This window comes from Vidua chalybeata, chromosome 3 (genome assembly GCF_026979565.1).
Source record: "Vidua chalybeata isolate OUT-0048 chromosome 3, bVidCha1 merged haplotype, whole genome shotgun sequence".
NCBI classification, from domain to species: Eukaryota; Metazoa; Chordata; class Aves; order Passeriformes; family Viduidae; genus Vidua; species Vidua chalybeata.
Genome location: NC_071532.1, coordinates 58,361,679 through 58,378,755, shown reverse-complemented (window position 1 = coordinate 58,378,755; position 17,077 = coordinate 58,361,679). Strand labels below are relative to the sequence as shown.

The window sequence follows — 17,077 nt, the reverse complement described above, 5'->3', positions numbered from 1 at the left end:
TGGTGCAAAGAAATCATGTTGAAAAGCACAAATGAACAAACTTGCATAGGGAACACCTCATATTTCAACAGCACTTTCCTGGCAGAAGAGATGAGGCATAAAAGTAATGATGAACAAAAAATAATTAAAATACAACACCCTCTGACTTTGCAATCTCAAGGATGTTATCAAGGCAAAAATATTTATGCCTTCTTGAAATTTTGAATATGATTTAATAAAATATCTGACTTTTTAAGTGTTTAAGTTTTTGAGACTGACATATATTTGTCTCATAACAACTCATGCATAGCCAAACTGAATTATCCTATATATCTCAATTGCTTTGTATTACTATGATGCCACTACTTTGGTCTTAATCATTTTGCAAACCTTCCTAATGCATCCTGCTTCTGCTTCAGCCCTTCTTGCATTTTTACTCCAAATGCAGCTCTCCCAGAAAATAAGGAAATAACTGGCAAGTCAATAAAAGTTCAGGGAATTGACCACTTCCCTAGAGTCATAGCCAAAATGACTCCACCAAACTACTGAATTCTCAGGAATCAAATGAAACACAACATGCAGAACAGCTTCTGTTTTCCCCCTCCCAAAGCCGTAAAACAACAACAGCAAAGATGGTTTTTCTGGCTGTAGAGAAAGCCAACTTCAGAAGACTATTCATAGAAGAGTAATTTCCAAAATTTGAGACATCTGTACAGTCAGCCACCATTTATTGCCCAGAACAATGTTGCATAGTGTTATTCAGTACAACCCTCCACAGTCACCGCCAGTTTCTCAGACCTACAGTTGTTACATTTGTTTCTGCCCTTCTCTATAGCACAAGCTATAGAAAGATCCTTTTGTCTCCCCTACCTCATCCTGTCCTCTCCTCTCAAATATTTTTCTTACTTTCATTTAGTCTTGTGGTCTTTCTGTAATATTTCTGGGTTTTCAGAACTCTTCTAATCTATGTGCATGGTTTACAAAATATCCCTTTAGCCTTTTTTTTTTTTTTTTTTTTGGTAGAGCTGTGTTTGCAAATGGATGAATCATAAACCTCATACTTTTTTTTTTTTTTTTTTTTTTTTTGAGAAATAATTTCTACCTAAAACGCAGAGGAGATGAAGTTTAACTAGAGTGTTTATGGATATCTTATGTCCAAGGGGAAAGAAATTTGAGGTCAAACTTCTATGGTCTTGGCAATGTTCAGAAGTCAATTTGGGGCTGGGGGAGGGGAGAGGAGATGACAGGACGGTTGTCTTGCAAGGAAATGCTTGGCTTACTGGGCACTTGCCTTTTTTCAGGTGCAGCTCCATCATAAAATTAGAACTGCAGGGATTAAATAATAAAAAAATCTCACCCCAGTATCTGCTAGAATAAACGATCTGAACTTTTCTCTTTTCTGGGAAGACTGTGCTAAGATCAAGGCTATAACTGGTTGAGAAGTTCATGGAAGTTTCTGAATTGATGATGTCAAATTGCTTCATCATTGTATGCCTTTGACAGTGAGTGAATAAAATGTTTGTTCCCAGCCTAGAACTACTGACTTATGCAGCAATTATGTAGCCAACCAACTGACCTTATTTGCAGAAAGTCGTCACAGTGGGATGGGCAGAGCCTTAAAGCAGAGCTGCTTCTGCCTGTACAGGCAGCCAGGCAAAGGCTGGAGCAGAGGAAAAATTGCCAGTACAAAAGGCAAGACCAGGAGAAGTCATGCGGTGTTGCTTTTTAAAAAGAAATTACTCTCTGTTTGGGTGAATTGACATAATATTAAGATCTGATTATACTTATTAGAGAGATTCCTCTGCCTGAACCAAAATGCAGGTGAGACCATGTGCCAAAATCAATAGTAAGTATTTTATTTAACAGTAAATGTCAGGTGGAGAGAGACAGAGAAATAGAAGAGAGGAGAGGGTGAGAAACCAATTCAGTAGGAAGATAGCCATCACCCCCATGGATCCAATGGCATTCTGTTGCTCCTCTTCACCTTGCTCCCAGTGAGGGCCTCAAGAAACATGGAGTTCAATGGATTATTTTATGTTCAGGTATATGCAGGAATGCCCAAGCACCTCCTCCCAGGCAGGAGCAGACCTCTAGTGGAAGGCCTCAGGAATGAGTCTGAGGGTCTTTGATGGTTTATGACCCCTTCTAAGACATGAGAGCTGCCTCCTTTACAACTGAGCCAAAACTCCCCCAACACTCCAAAACTCTCGTCCTCCCACTCAGCTGGCAGGAGAATGTGTACACCTGGCCTTAGCAAATGAGTCTGTGTGCTATGGCCTCTCCCTGCTGCAACCAGACAGAGCTGATTTTCAGGACAGCTGCTGAATTAATTTTCCTTGTGGATACATTCTTCTCCCCCAGCTTTGATTACTTTTCCTTGGACCTGAGGTATTTGAAAATTAGTGATGCCCTGTTCTTTTGTGTGGCCACTCAGGTGCCCGATTGCCCTTTTCCAGGGATGCCACTGTGGGGCAGATGAACAATAGTGGCTCACTGCTGCAGACATCTCCCCTCCCCTAGAGCTTCAAACCTTGCAGTCCCTGCTTGGGAATTTACAGACTAGTTTGTAAACTAACAGAAACAATATAAATCACGGTCATATGGTCTACTCTTCTATTTAAAGTTCTCAGATTATTTTAAATATTGATTTGCTGAAGGCATCAAAACTATGGCTGATACATGATAAGAAAGCCTCAACTTGTTTTTGTCATCTCACAAATACAGTATAAATCTACTTTTTAATAAGCATTTCTGATCTCCCAAACTTCTTCAGTCCAGTTCTCCTTGACAACACAGTGGTTAATCTCCAAGATCATAGTTATTCTTCATCTAGATGAAGAAAAGCTGTTGGAGAACAGAACATTAGACAATGAGGCATCTCCTTATTTCAGTAATACCATGGCAGAGAAGTTCCTGAAGACAAGATACGAAGGACCTTATTTTGGGGTTTCAGTTTCCTCTGCATTGAGAACATCTGTGTCTTCGAGAGGGAAGAGGGGAGAGGGGAGTGGGTGGGAAGAGAGCAAACATGGTGCAGATGGCAAGGAGTATATTTATCTACCCTCTCCCCAGGTTGCTGGCTGATGTTCTCCTTCAGAGGGGAAAAGATCTTCTCCTTGTCCCTGCTTACCTCCTTTAGATAAAGGTCCATCCAGCCTGCAGGACTTGGGAGTAGCTGAAGCTGTTGCTGAGTAATTCCCTGTGGGTCTTGGAGTCCTTCCTTCTAAGATGCAAACTTGGCAGCTACAGTGAGCTCCAGCAGCCTTTATGAGTAAAGGTGGGAAGGTAGATTATCATTTATACTGCCTGGATTATGCAGTGTGCCTATTCCTTCCCACCCTTATTCTCTCTTCAGATTTCAAACTGTACTGCCAAAGACCAAACATGTTCTGCATAAACATTAAATAAAGGAAAAGCATAATTACAACTCAGTCCAGAATGAGTCTTGAAGGAGGAAGGAGAGGTGAAATGTGCTGCTAGTGACTTCTAATTTTCTTTGTGCTTATTTTTACTTTTTCCTTTTTACATTTTTTAAAATATACAAGACATATGTTGAAATGTGACAATAATAAAAATAAAAAGTTTCAATGATTAATTTTCTTGTGCTAACAAGCATTTCAATCTAGGTTATTTTTGTCTTGAAAAAGAAAAATATATTTTATCAGCAGTAGCAAAGAAGTGTTGTGTTCATATACAGAGATATAACTACTAAAGAGCAGACACTTATACTGAATATTTCTTCTTAAGATATTCTTGCAAAGACAGTCATAGAATAGTTTGGATCACCCTTTGACAGTTACCTAGCCCAGCCCTCTTGAAATGTGCAGTGACATCTTCAACTAGATCAGGTTACTCAGAGTGCAGTTCAGCCTGGTCTTGAATGCTTCCAGGGCGGGCCATCCACCACCCTTATAATGAAGTGTAAATAATTTCTTCCTTATATCTAATCTAAACCTACCCACTTTCAGTTTAAAACCATTCCCCTTTGTCCTATCACTACACACCCTTGTAAAAGTCCTTTTCCAGTTCTCTTGGAGGACTTCTTCAAGTACAGGAAAGCCACAAATAAGTTTCCCTGGACTCTTCTCCAGGCTGAAAAACTCAACTCTCTCAGATCTCAGAAAAAAGGTGCTCCAGCCATTTTGTGGCCCTCCTCTGTACCTGCACCATACCCACAAGTGCGATGCATTCCCCTTCCTGAGTACCTTTCTGATATTTGAAATAGAGATACATGGGATAGGAGCAAACCAAATCACTACAGTTGAGCTAAACACTAGACATTCAATATAGCCAACAGGAAAAGTTGAGAATTAGTTGTATTAAGAGGCAAGTTACAGCATCATTTGTTGCTCTCTGCCTCTAAAAGTTGCAGATTTTGCTACCTTTTCTGGTTATTCCTGGATTTGTGGAGTTCTTTAGTATTATGCAAATACAACTCCCTTTATTATAGAAGGATATCATGTATCAGGATACACAAAGCTAAGTAAATGCTTTGTTATCTGCATTCTTGAGCTACAGAAATCTCTGTAGCATCAGGGGCCCCCTCAGACCCCTACAAGGACAAAGACACCTGGAAGCTGATTGCTTTTCAGGTATTTATTCTTGCAACCCTTATATTGCAATAGCATCTAGAATAGCTCTGCAGGTGGGCACCTCATCAGAGGATAATTAGTCCTCACTCCACAACAACTTTGGGCGAGAGCTCTGGACTTAATTGCAAACTGAAAGGGAAAGCTGCATGGTACCCACTTAAGCACCCCTTTGCACCACAGGCACCATACAAAAGTCATCAGCTGTTCATATCCAGCAGCAAGGAGATCTCTGCACTTTCCTCTCTCACTGGTGCCCTTGAAATCATCGAGGTTCAATCAGAATTAAACAAAAGCCAAGCAAGTAATCTCTTTCAAATGTGATACCCAACAACACAGTGCTTGAAACATCCCAAGCCAGTGATCAACTATGAGGGTATTGGCTCAAATTCACTAACATATCATGTCATTCTCTCCCTTCCCCCACCTTTAGACCCCTTACTCCTTCTTTTCATCATGGTTTCAAACTATTGATATCCAAAATCTAGCCCACCCCTCTGACACCAAACATATTTGCTGACAATACACACACAATGTGTGGGTGGGTGACTTAAGAAAGATCCTAGGTACAAAGTTAGCTTGGGGATATTGCATACCCTGCTGATTATCAGGACAATTTAAAAGGGTGCAGGGAAAGAGAAAAGAAAAACCTTTAAAAAGCTGTGCGCTGTGATTTTCAGCCCTTTGAAAAAGTAAGAAAGAACAGAGAAGCACCCCTGGTGTGTGGTTAAGATAACTACAAAGGAACTATTCTTAGAAGGTTCCTTCAGTAAAATGAAGGGTGCTTTGATTGCATTTTTTGGCCTTCCTAATCTGACAGATATTGACAGATAATTCAGAACAGCCAAAATCTTTGCTCTAAAAACATTGACTCATACATGTTACACCCAGATGTTTTATTGGATTCTTAATAGATATCAAAGCTTCCTTAAAGTACTTGAAAGTTGCATTTAGTACATTTTAGAGTGTATGCATGTAGCAGAGGGAAATGATAGAGAGAAGCTCCATTAAGAACAGGTTAGAAAGGAATATTTATGCCCCCCAACATGGACACTCTAAATACAACCCCTCCCAGCACTTTGTTTCTGCCTAATCAAGTTTGAAAATGAACAGCATAAAGATCCTTAATGTGCAATTAGGGCCTTGCAGGCTGGTCTCTCCAACAGGTACAGGAGCTTGTGTGTAAACATTCCAGCACTGACCTCCCCACCAGCCCCTTGGGTGACAGCAGCAGCAGTGGCCACCATATCTGCCAGAACCATCCCTGTGACTTCTGAGAGCTGGCCCTTCATCTCATCCAGAGGTAAAGAGCTCCAGTATCCCACTTCCATAGGATGCAAGGAAGAATTCTTTCATCTGACAGCATGTGGGGGAGGCACCCCCACACCACAAACAGGGTTTTATTTCAATAAATCATGAATGAAAGCAAGCAAGGCACCCACGATTCTCAGCAGCACTCTTCTCCCTCGGAGTGTCCCAACCACCAACACCAGAGAGCAGCTGAGCAGGCACATGACTCTGAAGATAAAGAGACAATTCCATGTTGGAAATTAAGACATGCACACAAATCAGACACAGAAGAGCAGAGACCACAGGTTGCAGCAGGGGTTTGGGAAATGCAGTGCTGTGCAAATTGCAGAATTTCCAAGTTATTTGGTACTGTTGCCCCAGCCTGATTCTCACCAGCACCTCATAGTGGAAGCTTTTATGTATCCCACCTTGCAGTCACTACTGGACAAACTCAGTAAAGAGGTTATTCATGCCTTTATAAGGTAAACAATCAAACAAGATGGTAAATATACCATCTCTTTCCAGGAACAATATTCTTCAAGGTGGTATGCATTTTAGTAGAGAATCCTCCTAATAGAAAACCAAACAAGAACAACAAATGCAACGTAACAAGTATTAAGCATAGACAGAATTTCTGATCTGTCAGGAGTCAGCGGTGAAGTTCTGCTGCCAAAAAGCTCTTTTCATTCCTCAGCATGTCAATGGAATCAGTCACTGACAGAGGCAGATATGAGGTATTGCAACATGGAAAAGATACTCCTGGGCAAATAGGATTAGGTCATCCTTCTGTGCCTGTTTGCAGTAGCACAAAGAGTTTGTTAAACATTAAAGCCAGGAAATTTCCGAAGTCAGTTTTAGACAGTTCACTAGTAAGAAAGCTACCCGGCTAAAATGTTGACTGCTGTTCTAGTTTAGACTAGTGTAGTCTGAAACCAAAAATCCCAGGGCATTAGCATCACTAGCTGGGCATGCAAGATCCAGGAGTATTTTCATTAACAATATGAAGTGCAGTACAGGAAGAGAGGGGGCTACCTCACCAGCTAATCTAAAATTCTCTGGAGTTGTTCTGAGAAGTTTCAATCATTCACATAAAGGCAAAGACAACAGCTGCGCTTTTCAAGATGGATTCTGAAAAACAACCCAACTACCAGAAAAGTGCACTCTTTAAAAGACCTTTATTTTGGTTGTATGGTTACAAATCATTTATGCTTACAGTTAGATGTTTCCCAAATAATATTTCATAGCTGACCATGTACACAGTGTATTCTCTATCAGTTTGGTATGGAAGAACATTTTAAAATACAGATTAAGTGACTTTTTTATCTGTACACTTTTCATATTAGTTCATCAAGATTAAGTAAAAAAGCAAATAGATTAATTGGCAAAAAAGTGGTTTTACAATTTTAATATATTAGTATAAAATGGCACAAAAGGAAAAAAATGTCATTTTAAAGGCTATAAGCATCAAACTTTTTAAATGCTTTCAGTCAGTTCCACCAATTTTAACTTCATTTCAAATACCAGTGATGAACTTGGAATTGAACTTCTTTTCTTAAGCTGTGTGAAAGACATCACATACAACTTTGCACCTGTTCATGGAAACTAAATCACAGCAGTTTCAGAACAGCGACATTCAAGTACAGCTAGGAAGTTGGGAATTTCCATTCTTCCCAGTAAGTCTATGAAGTCACAGACTAGAGCATATTTTCATCTAACGAAATTCACTCATGCACACTTCAGATGCAAAGATACCAGATGTGTGCAATAAAACAGAGTATTTCTTAAAGCAAGGACTGGAACAAAAAATTCACATAATTACATCATTCAACCTACCTACCTTTGCAGGAGGCTTCCAGACATAACCATACTTGATGCCAGATATAGAGATAAATGGAACATTTCAAATATTTCAAGCAAACTGAAGGCTTAATTCACAGGCTTCAGGTATAAAAGAGTGATCACATCAACTTCAGCAACCTACGTTTTATGTTTGAACAACCCATATCAAATGGGTAAGTGACCATGATGGATGGGAAAGAGAGAAGAAATATATTTCTAACTTAAAAATAAATTCTGAGATGTGAATTCGTTGCCTCAAGCAAAAATTCAGGAGTTTGTTTTGGCAGCAACATTTAGCAATACCCTAAAAGATAATTACCCACCCCGTCAACACAAGTTATCATTACTTTGATTAGCCCCCTAAACCTTAAGATGTTTCATGTTTAAGTTAACGGAACAGTTTATGACCTTGACTGCTTTTTTCTGATAAGACAGCACCCACATCTGAGAAGCCAGGCAGTTATACTGATGGCAGTACTGAGAACATTATTTCCCAGGTTAAAACAAAAAGTCTTATAAAAAAAGTAAGTGTGATAAAGTACAGAACCACTATTTTACTCAGTTTCACAATGAGCAAACCATGACTATGAATTTCCTAATTTAAATACAAATTACAAAGCTTTCTCCAGAGACTTATCTTGCAATTAACCATATGACGATTCCAAGAAGCAAAGCTCCAACAGCAAGTATTATAATGAGTATGCACATCTTCTTTCGGGATCTTTGCTGGCAACAGAGAAAAAAAAAACAAAGTTCATTGAAAACTGTAATATATCAGAACATCAGAAAATTATTCAGATGTTTTTATGGTCCTAATGCTTGTGCAATCCAACTAAATTGTGTCCTTACATATAAAGATGGTCAAGACACCTGAAGATGTTCAAGGAAAGAAAAAGCAGTCTACATTACTTTATGGCTATATTCAACAGAATGATATCAGTGGTATTTTCTAGTAAACATAATAAATTAGTTAAAGAAAACACAGTAATGTAATGAATGGATGTAATTAGAACTCTGGGGGAAGTAACATGAGCATAGAGAGGAAAATGGACAACTGGTTGTACAACAGAGAAAGTAGAAATGGTCTGCTAGAAAAGAAATACTGTTAGTGTATATACAGAAGGGAACAATGGACTACAATTTTGGGCTGCTGTGTATCCATTCACAGTTATTTTAAAGGTGTTTTTGTCAAGTTTCTTAGGTAGAACTTGCTCTTAAAGAAAACAAACAAACAACAACAACAAAAAAAAACAAAACAAAACAAAACAAAGAGACATGACTAGAGAACCACTTAAATAGATGTCACTACAATAAAGTCCAAATTATGAGCATGTTGAGAACGTTCACGTTTCCCATACAGGTCTGTAACTTGAGATACCAAAGCACTCAAGACCAGCAGCAGTCTTTCATCCTTTACCTGAAGGGTACAGAATCTGAAGGTTTCCTTCACAGGATGGAAGAAAATTACCAAGTGGGTTTCTTGGGCTCTTGCTGATAGCCAAGGAATAACAACTCTCAGATCTTGAGGTTCTAGGCCATAGCCCCAGAAGTAAAGCTAATCTGTGCTGTACTTGGCAAAAGATCTTCTGCCTGGGTGGTTTTGATGTTTTGTTTTTTTTTAAATTTTCTTCTCTGAAGAATAACATCTGTGTCAATTCTTCATTGAAGCAGTCAGTTCTCTGACCAGTAATAGCCAGACCACCAAATTTCATAACGATTCACTTTTTCTAGTTTTATTGTCTCATTGCCACTTCTCCTACCATCAGGCTAAGATTTCTTCACTTCTTCATTTTATTTGCTAGAACTCAATCAGTTTGCTGGAGTACCTTCCTCCTGTGTCCATTATCTCCTAACACTCACAATCTCTCCCTTCTGCATCCTGCTGACCTCCCTCTTACCAGAAATGCATTAAAGTCAAACATTTCCCCTGTAATACTACTTAAGTAAGGCATGGTAAACTTATTTCAACATACAATTGACCATTTCTACAAGTGCTGAAGCAACCTGGCTTGGCCTATATTGCTCTGCTATGCAATCCACAGGGCAGATGAATGATACAGAGCTTATCCAACCACAAACAGGAGCTGTAGGGGTATCAACAGCCTTGTGCCTCCCAGCACACCTGGGCCTCTAACACTCCCTTGAGGGTGTCAGGCCAGATACAATAGTTGCTGAAATTTTTCAGGACCTTAGAACAAGGATAAGTTTTCAAGCAAAGGAAAGTTCAAACCCAAAACAAACTACACACTCCTTTCATCCAATCACAGAGCAACTCTGCAGTGTTTGGTGCTTCCTGCAAGACCCACTGAACAGAAGCTTGTCAAGTCTTGATAACCTTCCTTTGAGAGCAGAAGATGCTTTCCTCCTCAAAAAAAACCATGAAGTTTTTAATTTTAAATTTCAACCAGAAAACTTACACCTTACACTGACATTTTTGGCTGCTGTTATTTTTTTTCTGAATTTTTTAAGTATCAAAATAGGAGTCATCAAATGTACTTAAGGTAACAATTAGCCCTGAGAATACAGCTCAAGGATGCACCCTCTCCTACTTCTGAAATCAGCAGGCAGTCTTTCAGACATTCTGTCACTCATTTACTGCCCTAGCTACTACTAACACACATAAGAGGATTTTTTTAAAAAAAAAGTCTAAGGACTAACTCTAACTTAAAGGGGAAGATTAATTACTAATATGATTATTTCTAATAAGTTCCAAAAATATTATAAAGAAGTGGCATTTAAAGGCATTAAAAGGCTTTTAGAAAAAGTTTGACAGTTTGAAATATGTTTTTAGCATCAATGTAGCAAGTAACAAAACCTGGATATATACAGCTTCAGGAAGATTTTAGACAGCAAAAATTGGTTCTAACTGGCCACATCTTCAGAAGATTTTCCTTCCTATCTTCCCTACTCCTCCAGTGATCTCCAAAGGCTTGCTCTCCCATATACAGGAACCTTTAACTTCTTGAATTATAAAAGTAGGAGTCTGTTTGTGTAAGGTGTTTTTTGTTGGTTTTGGGATTTTTGTTTGTTTGTTTTAATTAAAGATGTAACTCCAGGTGCTCTCGTAGAATCTCAAAAGGTTCTGAAACAGTCTGGCTGGAAACAGCCTCACAGGAAACCCAAAGCTTTCAGAAGTCACTGACTTATTTTATATTTACCTAGAAATACCATTGTAGTCTAACATATACCTTTAAGTCTTCAAGCCTTGAGGAACTTGCTAGGCAAAATATGAAGTGCATAAGAAAGTGTAAGTCAGGACTACTGCAGGACAGTTTCACACAACTGGCATTACCTGGTAGTTCGCTGCTCTTGACAGCTGCTGGTTTGCTTGCTGCACGTGTACATCTGCATTTTCCACATTGGCTTCTATGCTGTCTTTGTTTTGAAAAGAAAGATTTCAATTTTGATAAGTCATAACCCAGACAAAGGTTTGGAATGCTGAAATATACTTGAAAGCATATAAATAGCTGCCCGAAAATGCTGGTGTCTTCATCAGTATTCATCAGTGTACTTTGTATTATGAAAGTTTGACCAATCCTACACTTATGCCTGAGTTCATTCCAGAACTGCTCAGGCAATAATTGGCTGAATTCATGTCAAGTAACAGCTCTCCCATTCTGCATGCAGGGCTAAAACTTCTATACCAATCAGGGCAGAAATTTCCAGTACTTCTACCATTTTTTTTCCCTTTTAAAACTGCCTTTTACTTGTCCTCCAACTTGTTACTGACTACTTTCTGCTCAGATTAAAAGTCCTAAGGTTTATGAAACAGAGGCAATGGACCAAACAATATCCCAAGAGGCCTGATTCTAGTTTGGTGTTCTATCATATTGACACAGATTGTATTTTTTTCAGTAGAAAAACATGAACCGATTATGGATTAAGGTGATAAAAAAAGCTCTGAAAATATGTTCTGGACATAAGACAAGAGCATGACTTAACAGTTGCTACAGAAAATGGATTCTCCGATCACATTTTGTTAAAACAATAAACTTGTTTGGATGAAAGGCAAAGCACGAATCTTTGCTGAATCTGCACACTTCAATTCATTAACAAATACAATAAAATGTCCCACAAACTCCAATTTTACGTACAAACAGTTCAAAAAACTACTTTAAAGACATTTTGTACACATGAATAATTGCATGTTTTAAACTAGATTTTAAGCACTCTTTCTTACCATAATCCCAGTCATCTCAGCCAGTCTACCCATTATTAGGTTGCATCTGATTTGCTTTAGCATTGATAAGAGTCATTAGAGGAATTTTTCCAGCAAAAAGAAGGTCTACTGCAGCTCTCCAGAGAAACTGAATAAAAAAAAATTCAGATAATTGAATTGCACTTACCTATCACATCACCCTGTTCATGAATCATCATTCCTAGATCTTTGAAAATTTCATTGATGTCCATAATATCAGCCTGCAAAATGAAATCATTAATGTACGTCACACATTTTAGCATCTACCTGCATTTAAATATGAATACTGTTCCTTCTCCTCCAGGGTGTCCACCCATGACTCTTTATACTACAGGATAAAAAAAAACCTTAATGTGCTTATTTTGAAGGTTTTTCTGGTACTTTTAGTAGGAGTTTATGAAACACTTACTTACTTCTGTTTGAATCAAACAGAAAATCTCTATTTCAGAAATGTTAAAAAAATCCACTTAGAAATGTACATGTTGAACAATACATTGGGAAGATGCGTGAGGAGAGGTATAATTTTGCTACATTTATATTCACTGTTTAAAATGGTTCTATAATATGACCTTATTGGAAAAAAATGGCACTTTTTCTTGCAATCACATGAGCACTCTTATTCCACAGCAGAACTGCTGAAATTAAACACAGTATATCTAAAGATGGCTTTCATACAGTAGATTCCAAATGTACATTTCACATCTAAAGGTAATATTTGCAGTTTTGAAGGGAAAACACATACCCACAGACAAATCTAAACTGCTCAAGATTCATGCCTCCAATTAATGCTCATGCGCCTTTAAAAATGCTATTTCTTTGGAACATCAAAAACATGTTCTGCTGTAAAACTACCTGTACTTACTTCAAGCTGCCTAATGGAAGATTCCCTCTCCTCGATAAGACGGAGGTCATCTTCTGTAATTTCTTCATCTTGCACTTGTGCTTGTGGTTGACTATCAGACAAAAAACACAAAACCAACACCCATGCAGAATTGAACAAACACAATGAGAAATTATTTGTAAGGATAAAACTACAGTTAAATACATAGTACATTTCACATTATCAGTTAATAAAATGGTGTATTTTTACCCTTGTCTGTCCCTGGCTAACAGAAATGGTATGGCCATCACAGCTTTGGCATATCAGAGCTGCTGGAGCAGTGCTGCACAGAACAGGTGACTTACTGGAAATTCTAGGTATGAATACATGGTCAAAGTTCCTTCTGAATTATCAACTGCATAGTTTACATCTATCTGAGCAACAAAAAAGAATCTGAGACCAAGAAACAGTTCTTGAAGAATATGGAAGTAATGGGAGTTCCCAGTAAATCCTGGCCCTTACCACAACAGCTTTACTTTATTCAAGCTGGACGCTTCTTCCCTAAGTTTGGGTCCCAGAAAACCCAAATGCAGCTTAGGGGAGCTAAAGAACATGGCTGGAGCTGAAGCATCAGGTAAAAAGGAGGGACATTATGTGAACTGCTTCTTTTTCTCCCAATGTATGCCAAAGTATCTTTATACTAACCACCAAAAAAAAAAAACCATAGGCAGCTTACTTCCCTGCAGGCCCTTCACTATTCTGAGCTAGGATAAGGCATATTAAGTAATTCAACCTACCTGTCCCAAGAGACAAGTGTTCCTTCTTTGTAGTTATCTTCTGGAGCCCCACCCTACATGATCAGTGTTTAAAAATATAAGTAAAACATTATAGCCCTGAAAAGAGCACTGGCAGCATTTCTATAAGAAGTCAATACTGGGAGGTTTCTTGTAAGTCAAACTGAAACATGATTCAACACGTTCTCATCCTGATTTTGCTTTATGCAAGCATAAGGCTGAAATATGAGTAAAAGCATTCAGCTCAGTAACTGCCTGCTGCAACTTACAAGTACAGAATGTGTATTTGGCACAAAGTGAAAAGGCAAAATTGATATACTGACAAGGAAAATCTGAAGCTACTCAGCACTCCTCCACCTTAATACTCCACTGAAATCTGGCAAGTCATTCTTCCCCAAAGGAAAAAATCTGTTGATATGTAAAGGTAGAGCAAAAGCATTTCAAAATTCACTAGGTGTTGCTTTTGCAAGATCACAGCATGAACATGGGCAGTTCATTCCTTTGTATGATAAAGGCAAGGAAAAAGTAATAGCTGTTGAGGGAGATTATTACAACTTAATGCAGCCTTTACTATAAAATCATATAGCACATGTTCTGCAGCATTTCGACTCAGCTATAAGCTAAGTCACACTGTGGAGGCACTAACACCAATGTAAAGAATATAGTGGCACATTTTCTGATACTTACGGACACCCTTGAGCTGGCTCTTACTCTGGCTACAAAGTCTTTTTCCTTCTCAGCAGCTTGCCTTTGGAGTCTTTGGAAATTTGTTAGTGCTGTGGTGAACTCTCCCACAAGACGGTCTTTCTGTATTTTTCTTTGACGCTGTAGGAGAAAAAGTTTTACCAAGTCAAATGAGCTCAGGCTTTCAAGGCTTGACTATTTCCAGTCTGCTAAATACCAAGGCATATATACCCTTTCTTCTAAACTGCTGTAAGGGAAGGCCGTCAACAAAACCATTTGCAATTCCATGGACATACCTTCTCTCCTTCTGGGATCACATAACCACACAAATTAAGGCATTTAAAGAAGAAATCAATGTACTTATTTTCATTTAACAGCTGAAAGTGAGAAATGAGCAGTGATAAGAAAGCTTCTACCTTCCTTATTATCCACTGCTTGTAAAATCTTCTGATTTGGTGTGAAATATTTTGACACCAGGAATGCTAATATATGCAGAGGTAACTGAATATAGAGGGGAGGAAGGATGCAGAAAAGAAAGAACAGAGCACTTCATATATATTTTACATAAAAGCCAGAAATACATATTGAACTGAATCCAGAAGTGGGTTCACACACCCCCTTAAATGCTTTAGAACAGATCCAGAAATACTTGTTCTAACCTTTCAGGTTTGGGTTTTTTTTAAGATGTAGTAAGGGGAAGGGGAATATTGGGCACTCAGGAAAGCCTCCACAATATTTGCCTAAATATATTCATACATCAACCCTTACAAATTTCTGATAGGTTGTCATTTGCCATTCATGAATCTGTTATTTATACATTTCATTAAAAAATACCTTTGATAAAAGGGTAAAATTAAACAGTAAACATTTCACTGTGAACTTTTCAACTCCAAGATAAGCAAACAGAAAAAAACCCAACAAACTAAAGATACTTCGGCTGAACTAGAGGTTATATACCAAGATCAAGTTCTAACACTGCTGTTAGAAGTTTACAGCTTGACAGAATGAGCACACATGGTTCATGGCCTGCCATTTTAACTCTGTGTTTCAAGACCATTCACTTTTCCAAAGGCCCCTTAGTAACTACCCACAGACCAGGCTAGTTGTTTAAGTGACGATAACTTGAATCCATATTTTCTAGGATCCTGTTGTTCTTCCCTTATTTAAGTGACAGATTTTGCTAGGATAAGAAACCACAGGAGGGCAGACAGAAGTGTGCTAACCACAACAGCCACTTCACAAGTTTCTGACTGAAAGATTTTACACAGACCTCAGAAAGAAGGTTGATTTAGTAACAGATCCTGTCTAGTCCTCTTGAGAAAGGAAAAGCCTGTGACAAGACATAGCATATGCTGATCTGAATAATGCAGAACAGACATACTGTGATAATCAAATTATTCAGACAGTGAGTGAGCAGTGTTTTGGCACACAATTTCTTGACCCTGGAAGCAGTCAGAGTGCTGGCAGAGTCAAATACAGCATCACTGCAATGGATTATAAAGTGTCCAGCGACCTAAAAAAGCAGAAAGGCACAGCACACTGCCCTGATTCCCACTACTTCATTCCTGATACATAAAAACAAGTTTGGGACAAGTCTGGTCACCAACAAAATATTCTTACATTTTAGTGTATTCCCGCATTGTGCAAATGTGTTGACTAACTAAACAGTGCTTTGAAAGCAGGAATAAAGAACTGAAGTTACTAAAATACTTTACATGAACCAACATATTAGTTAAACAAGCTATGCTTTTTGGTTTTATACCTGTTCACTTGTTGCAGGCAGAGATCCAAACTCTTTAATGTATTTGTCAGTTTCTTTGGCAAGTTGATTGGTGTATTGCTGCTTCTGTTGCCTAAAACCAAATCCAAATTTTCATTAGAGACCATTGGGTTACTTTGCTGAATGTCACAGATTCTTAGAAAAACATAATTACTAAAAGCTTCTCTGAAGCACACAAAGACATCTTTAGTCTATTCTTCGCTGTAAAGGCATAAAATCATGTATTCCAGGCAGGACAGGTATTGAAGAATGTGTATTGTGCAGTATGACAACATAATAATTAATCACCTTTTTTTTTTTGCCCCTAGGTTTCCTCTATTTTACTCATGTGCAGCAATACATTTATAGTCATTATGAAGACATACTTTCATACTATTCATATGAATACTTCTGATATTATCACACAATCCTTTACCACTATTCACTTTTTTTTTTTTCTGAAGCAACTCAAATTCTTTACCTGCTTTGGCATCTTCCTCGCCTAGTCTATATAAAAAGGTTTTACCTGGAAAGCTATTATCAAGCCATCAGCATCAATACTTAAAATAATCAAATAACTCTTGGAAAGGCTAAATATTCAGACAATTGAAAGACCAATGAAAACTCAAGCAAGTTTACCCTATATACATCAATTATCCCAATAAGGGTCTGAAGCATGTCCTTAACACCAATTTCTGTACTGTATAGGTGTGAATTTATGCCTAGATCCTGTTGGGTTATTGCATCAATTGTGTATGTATGTTGCTCTTCACCTGTTCCCAGTCCCCAATAGAATATCCCCTGGGTAATGTTATGGGCCCTGAACTCAGGCCATTATGAAGAAATTTGGCTGTTCACACAAAATGAACATCACAACTTTGGTCCAATACACACCTCCTCCTAATATTCAATGACCTCAGCACAGCATGAAACACACAAAAAATGCCAGGATAAGCACATGTTGCTTACATGCATTTGTGATGCTGAGATTAATGTGGTAAAGGAGTTTAATTTAAAAAATCATACTGGTTCATTAGACCATGCAGAGAAATAGAGAGCAGCTGCTGTCTCTCCTAGAGGCATATTAGGGAAAGTCCACCTTTAGGTGACTGAACTCCAGCAGAG

At 38.3% G+C, this 17,077-nt stretch overlaps 1 protein-coding gene across 3 annotated transcripts in view; it reads right to left on the bottom strand.

Moving 5' to 3' along the window:
* Nucleotides 1-7,014: 7,014 nt before the first annotated feature.
* STX7 (syntaxin 7) overlaps nt 7,015-17,077 on the bottom strand; it is a 31,736-nt gene continuing 21,673 nt past the window's right edge. For all 3 annotated transcript variants that reach the window (XM_053939376.1, XM_053939375.1, XM_053939377.1), the window contains exons 4-10: nt 15,956-16,046; nt 14,197-14,334; nt 13,513-13,565; nt 12,758-12,848; nt 12,044-12,116; nt 10,990-11,072; nt 7,015-8,423 (exon numbers count right to left, since the gene is read on the bottom strand). In XM_053939376.1, coding sequence (XP_053795351.1) covers nt 8,331-8,423; nt 10,990-11,072; nt 12,044-12,116; nt 12,758-12,848; nt 13,513-13,565; nt 14,197-14,334; nt 15,956-16,046 — 622 coding nt within the window. In that variant the 3' untranslated portion in view covers nt 7,015-8,330. The remainder of the gene's footprint in view (nt 8,424-10,989; nt 11,073-12,043; nt 12,117-12,757; nt 12,849-13,512; nt 13,566-14,196; nt 14,335-15,955; nt 16,047-17,077) is intronic.